This window comes from Mustela nivalis (genome assembly GCF_964662115.1).
Source record: "Mustela nivalis genome assembly, chromosome: 2".
NCBI classification, from domain to species: Eukaryota; Metazoa; Chordata; class Mammalia; order Carnivora; family Mustelidae; genus Mustela; species Mustela nivalis.
The window spans coordinates 3,798,964-3,805,856 of NC_139021.1; the positions used below are offsets into that span (position 1 = coordinate 3,798,964).

General features: G+C 55.4%; 1 protein-coding gene across 2 annotated transcripts in view; it reads left to right on the forward strand.

Moving 5' to 3' along the window:
- KCNK9 (potassium two pore domain channel subfamily K member 9) overlaps positions 1–5,611 on the forward strand; it is a 77,405-nt gene extending 71,794 nt beyond the window's left edge. For both annotated transcript variants that reach the window (XM_082720696.1, XM_082720697.1), the window contains exon 2: positions 797–5,611. In XM_082720696.1, the coding sequence (XP_082576822.1) occupies positions 797–1,638 (842 nt within the window). In that variant the 3' untranslated portion in view covers positions 1,639–5,611. The remainder of the gene's footprint in view (positions 1–796) is intronic.
- The last annotated feature ends 1,282 nt before the right edge of the window (positions 5,612–6,893 follow it).

Sequence of the window (6,893 nt, forward strand, 5' to 3'; positions counted from 1 at the left end):
AGCACTTACACCTGTGTGGTTCTTAGAGGATTACTTGCTCTCTCTTTCCTAAGAAGCACAGTGGTGCAACTGTATTCCTTCATTTATTAAATAAATAATCTACAAGCTACATGTTATTCCAGGTGTGGGGGATCCGGCAATGAACAAAACAGATACAAGTCTTTGCCCTCATGGTGTTTATATTACATACTCTGTAGTTACTCCTCTTGATTCTAAGCCTCATTCTTGGTGCTTGAAAAGTCTGGGTTCAAATCCCAGCTCTGGAGGACTCAAGTTATCCTAGTATTAAGTAACTAACTCAGTTTGTTGGTGTCAGACCCATTATGCCTCCTTTGTAGGGTTGTTAGGAGGTCAGAATAAGGCCCTGTAGGACCAGGACCCCACACAGAGCCTAGTATGCAACAGTAATGTCCATCTGCGGTAGACATATTTAATTTTCTCCCTCGGACTCACTACTTTTGCAGCTTATTAGTGAGTATGCTGCTTTTCCTTTTAAAACCTCAGTTTTGCTCTGAGAGGAATGTGTCGCTCCTCTGATCTGAACTGCCCCCAAATGAAATGCCCCAGAGCACCCCTCCCACCCCTAAACTGCCTTGTTCTTCTCTTCCCAGGATACGGGCAGTCCCCGACGCCATCCCCATGGAAACACCCGGCCCCTTTCCCACCCCAGCCTCCCTCCCTCCCAGCTCACCCGCATGCCCAAGCGCTGTCCCTGCGGAGATGCCAAGTCCAATGGCAGCGCGCGCCTCCCGGAGCGCTCCTCACTCCTTCTCCGTTTCTCTCCCCCTCCCCTCAGGTTACGGGCACGCAGCCCCCGGCACCGACGCGGGCAAGGCCTTCTGCATGTTCTACGCCGTGCTGGGCATCCCGCTGACGCTGGTCATGTTCCAGAGCCTGGGCGAGCGGATGAACACCTTTGTGCGCTACCTGCTGAAGCGCATCAAGCGGTGCTGCGGCATGCGCAGCACGGAGGTGTCCATGGAGAACATGGTGACCGTGGGCTTCTTCTCCTGCATGGGGACGCTGTGCATCGGGGCGGCCGCCTTCTCCCAGTGCGAGGAGTGGAGCTTCTTCCACGCCTACTACTACTGCTTCATCACGCTGACTACCATCGGGTTCGGGGACTATGTGGCCCTGCAGACCAAGGGCGCCCTGCAGAAGAAGCCGCTCTACGTGGCCTTTAGCTTTATGTACATCCTGGTGGGGCTGACGGTCATCGGGGCCTTCCTCAACCTGGTGGTCCTCAGGTTCTTGACCATGAACAGCGAGGACGAGCGGCGGGACGCCGAGGAGAGGGCGTCGCTGGCCGGGACGCGCAACAGCATGGTCATCCACATCCCCGAGGACGCGCGGCCCGGCCGGCCCCGCTGCAAGGCCGACGCGCAGGACCTGCCGTCCGTGTGCTCCTGCACCTGCTACCGGCCGCAGGACCACGGCGGCCGCGCGGCCGCGCAGCACAACTCCTTCAGCGCCAAGCTCGCGCCCCACTACTTCCACTCCATCTCCTACAAGATCGAGGAGATCTCGCCAAGCACACTGAGAAACAGCCTCTTCCCCTCCCCCATCAGCTCCATCTCCCCCGGGTTACATAGCTTTACCGACAACCACAGGCTGATGCGGCGGCGGAAGTCCGTTTAGGGTGCGGGGCGGGCGGCGCAGGCAGAAGCGGTCGCTCGTCCGACTTGACCTCGAGCTCCACCGGCCCACCTCGTCCGTTCCTTCGTGTTTATTATCAGTATCCTTTGCCGTTGTCCTCATTCTCTGTGTTACTTTCTCTCCTGCCCTTCTCCGTGGTTCCGCCCCGCTCCCCCAGGACTCCCCCTCCCCCGCTGCCCCCCACCCGCTCCCCCACCTCCCCGCGAGAGACAGAGCTGGCCCAAGGGAAGAGAAAGACCCGTCCTCCTCTGAAACTCGCGTCTGAGCATGAAGCATGGATTACCTTCCTTCCTTCCCAGCGAAGTATGCCTTACACTTCTCCGCAGCCTGCCCCGTCTCTGGGGTGGCTTTCCCAGGACAGGGGGGACACCAACACCACCAGGCAGAGCCGAGAGGATACCCAGCCCAAAGCTGCACACCAGGCTGCCAGCCCGCGAGTGCCCACCCACGTGCCGTCCGACCTAAGTCCTCTGCGTCCTGTCCCCCAGCGGTGGGTGGTTGTGGGTGTGTGTGTGTGTGCGCGGACTACGAGTGAGTGAGGGCGTGCACACGCCGTGTGCTTCTTTCTGTGTGTGCGTGTGTGCGCGCGCTCTGTGTGACAAAACGGAAAGTTTAGGTATGCACAGATTTCTTTCTCCGTGACTCAGTTCTGTTACTAACCTGCTTTCAGCGGCTTCCAAACAAAACGGGGAAACCAAACCCATGGGGTTTTTGATTTATCATTCTGCCAAATCAAGCATGTTCCACGAGCGGTCTTTCTCCCAGACGTGTCATGACCATATTTTTTAAATGCTACGTTCTAAATTAGATTAAACTTCTTTTTAAGGGGACGGGCGGGAAAGAAGACGGGGCTCCTCTTCGCTTGCCAGTTCAAAAATTTTTTAGAAGCATGCACTTTGTTCAACTGGTGTGCATTATCCGCGCAAGACAACAAAACTAGCAATGAGCAGTCCAAAGCCAGTAATAATATTAATTTATTCAAGGCATTTCTGTCACCTGCAGCCCCAACGATTTACCATGCAACTGGGAGTGTCAGGGGAAACTGGAAAATTGCTGGAGCCACAGAATGTTCTGTTACTTCCCTCTCGTTTATAGGAAGGCGGCGGCCATGGTGGGGGGTTTGACATCTACCCGTGTAAGTGAGAATTCTGGTTTGGAATGCTTGGGGATGCTTGGATGACAATGGGTATCAGGTGGATGTGGCTTATTTTCTTAATTAAAAAAAAAACTGACAGGGCATTCCTTGTTTAAAAAAATATATATATATGTATTTCGGGAAAGACAGTCTCTAATCGCATTTGATTTGTAAATAAGGACGACAAGTCTGTGCTGGTCTCAGGAAGTGTTTAGAGGCAAAGGCGCGGTGTCTTGGCTTGCTGGGAACTTGCCAGTCTCAGGGGACAGTTTTCCTGAGAAGTGGATGAATTCCTCCCCATCGTCCCCAAGGGAAGGCCTGTTAATCTCCTAGGGGAGGGCTAGGCTGTAGAGTAGGGTACCCCGGGGGCCTCATCGATGACAGGAATCAGGAAAGATCTGCAACTAAATTCACAGAGGTGACTTTCACTTCCCTTGACACACCCCCCCCCCACTGCCATTTCTAGAAGCCACCCGTCTTCCCATGCCTTTTTCATAAACTGAACATTAATGGCTCTTGGATAGAAACAGGCTTTGGCTTTGGCCCAGAAGGAGCAGTGGGAGCCCCCATGGGAATCTCCCAGAATGGAGGGTCTGCTCCCTAGAAAGGGACTGTCAAGATTTCTGAAAGAAAAAGGCACCAGTGCCACAGGCCATGAGCGTTTGGGCCATTGGACTGAAACGCAGCCGTCCAGACTCCTCCAAAGTGGAGGGCCCTGTAAGGTGTGTGGGCCCCGGGCCTGTGGAAGTGGGGGGCGGGGGGAGTCTGCGAACCGCCATTCTCAACCTTCAAGGTTGTCTCGAGTCACTCATTTTTAAGTATATATATTTTTCATTTTAAGGCTCTAAAATATGTCCAGAGAAGGACATTTTTCCCCCCTTGGAAGAAATTTTTCTTTTCTTTCTTTCTTTCCTTTTTTTTTTTTTTGCGGGGTTGTCGTAAGTACGAAAGCAGTGGATCTTTGCAGAATGTCTCATGCTTTGGAGGAGAGTGCTGGGAAGCCATGTGGGGTTGCTCGGGAAAACCTTTGCAAGGTTTGTCCTCAAATGGGGTGTATGATCACCTTTGATTTGTAAGGGCAAGTGAGGTACAAGAGGCTGAGAGATTTGCTCAGAGCCAGTCCTGGTCTAAGCTGCCCCCCGATGCAGGCACCTGCTTCTCTCTGTCCACGGGCAGAAGCCCCAGGCCTCTGGGGTCAGCCCTTCATTCAGAGCCGATTCCTTGACAAAAATATCTGTTTAAAGTGGTCTTGTCCTGTTTCAATGCTTCCGGCGGCAGGGAGATCGTCCTTTCCCAGGGAAACGGAGAAAACATTCCATCTTCTGTATTTCCACAGACCAGACTGATCTGTGTAGCTTTAAGGGATGCAGGATGGAGATTTTTCTGTTCAGTGATGACCATCAACGTAAGCATTGGAAGCAAGGTGGACTCGGTCTGGCCTCCACCCTTCTCTGAAGTTAAATATCCTTGTTCATGCTTGGAGTACTCAGGGCACAGTGGGGCAGCTTGGTTTGCTTCCTTTTCAATGTGCATCTTGTTCTCAGATGGCCTGGGGTGGGCTCTGGCTGAGGGGCCCTCCCTGTCCACCAGCGAGATGCTTTTGTGGGGGACCGAGTCAGGGGCATCCAGGGACCTTCCCTCCTGAAAAAAATGGGACTGGAGCATCTCCATCCGGAGAGCTTGGCCGGCTGCGACGGCCCAGTCAGCAGGAGGATCTTCAAAAGCCAACAGGTTGCTTGGTCTGGGGCACCTCACCGTGCTCCCTCATCTTCAGAGGAGGAAACTGAGGACCCGGAACGGGGAACCAGCAGCTCAGACCAGCTGGCCAGCCCCTTGGGCTCCCCGAACATCTCTCCTCTTGCTGTCTTCGCGGCTGCTGGGTCACTGCTGTTGCTTATACCTCAAAGGTCCCTCTGCGCCTCGGGCCGAGTCTGTCCCTCCCTCCCGCCACAGGTGACTTTCCTAAGTCTGGCTTCTCGGCCCACCCTTCCAGGCGGCAGTGCCCGCTCAGCCAGGGGGAGAAGACACATGAGGCTGTTTGGAGACAGGTTTCCGCTTCCTCCAGGACGAGCGGAGGCAGGGCCACGTTCCCCCAGAATCGCAGAGCGCTGGCTGGCCGCCCAGTTCTAGAGGTTGGGTCTAGGAAATGTGCTTCTTGGGTCCTTAAAGAGCTGCGGACTTGCTTGAATGCCTTTCCAGCGGAGCGGTCTCGGTCCGTGCACTCCACCAAAGACAGGAGGAAGGCGGGTCGTGCGCGGCGCAGGTCTGGGCTCCTCCGGAGACCTCCCTGCTCGGCTCTTGACCACACCCACGCCGGTGGAAGAGGCTGTCGTACGGCGAGACGGTTAGACTCTTACTTACCTAGGTGAACCCACGGTCCAGGTTTTGAGATGTCTGCTTAGCATCAGACCTGGGATCAGGTCTCTTCTTCAGCCACAACGCTCTGGTCTTGAAACCCAGGCAGCAGACCCTTAAGCACGACGGGCCGCCGGGGCTCCCTGAGCACCCTCACGCCTCTGCTGTACGTCACTGACCCGCCCTCGGGCACGATCTCAGCAGGTCATTTGCGGTCCAGAAATCCAGAGAGGGCCCACCCTGCTGCCGGAGAGGCCCGCCTTTGCAGGGGCTCCAGCCCCGTCTCTAAGAAGGAGAGAGTGACTGCAGGATTTGGCGTAGCACTTCTTCCCTGCACACGGGGCCTTAAGTGGGGGAACGTCTGGACAGTAACTCAGAGGCCTGCAGAGAAATCTAGGAGGTCCCTTTTCTCTGCCCCGCCTCGATCTGAAAGCCTCGTGGATTTCTGATTCCCGGCAGGGCACGGGGTAGAGGCGTGCGTGGTCTCTGCGTGGAGCCGGAGAGGGAGGTCGGAGAGAAAAGACAGTCAGAGGAGAGAGCCACCTGCCCCTGAGGTCTGTGGCCCCGTCTCTTTCTGTGGTTTCTAAAATCAATCGGGCCTAATTAGCTTCCACGGAGGTTTAAGGCCTGAGGCCTGTGCCGGAATGTGTCCCTTCTGGTTGTGTGATAAGATGACATTCCCTCAAGCGCTCTTGTGCGTGTGGGTTCGCTCCTGAAGTGGGGGGAGGGGGTCAGACTGGGGGCCTGTCCTGTGCGGACCTGCTGCTGGGGCTCCAACGTCGGTTTCTTCCAGCGTCATGGCTTGTCTGGGACCCTGGATACATCCCGGGTGAGGAAGGGGGGTGCTGGGGCAGAGCCCACGCTTCCTGCTTCACTGGGCCCGCAGAAGCCATGCCACCTCCCCGGGCCTCTGTTGCTGTCTGGCAACACAATGGGATGGGGCCGGTTGGTCCTGAACCCAGACCACCTCCCACAGAATGAGTGTGACCCATGAAGACATTTGGCCTGGAGGTTCTGGTCAGTGGGCACATTGGAAGGTTGGGACACCAAAAAGAATACGAGAGACCATGTTGTTCGACAGGGTGCTGGGGAGACGGTGCCACCGCTTGTCCCCTCTCTGAGAACAGAATGCCCTCACACGAGCCAGGCCCCATGAATTCCAGGCCCCCCAAACCCCGGGCGTAAGGCTGTTTGATGTGGCTCTTTCTTGACCACACCTTGGTAGACGGTGCTGTTTTGGGGGAAAATCTATTTCCATGTGATTCTCCCACCGACTTTGTTTGGAAAATTCCAGATCAAAGAAGAGTTGAAAGAAGAGTGTGCGCGGCCGCGGTATGCACATCGCCCAGACCCGCCAGCCTGCAGTGTCTTAGGACAGTCGCTCGACCCTCTTCTACCCCAACCCCGACATATGTGGAGAAGGAAGTGGGGTCTGTAATGTTTAGGTGGCTCACCCCCCCTCCAAAAAAAAAGATGTGGGAACAAGAGTGTTCTCCTGGAGACAGTGCCCCTAGTATCCTAGGATATTTAGTCTTCGTGCAATATTATTATCTAAAATACAGCCCACATTCACATTTTCCCAACTGTCCCCAAAACGTCCCCCAGAGCTTTCTCGTGAGCCCGAGAGAGAAGGTCACATCCCACACCGCCCGTCCGGTCGCCCCAGCTGATCCCAATCCAGGGCGTTTTTCCTCCTCCCCATTTTTGTCTTCCGTGATGTTGCCCTTCTGAGGAACCTGGGCCTGTT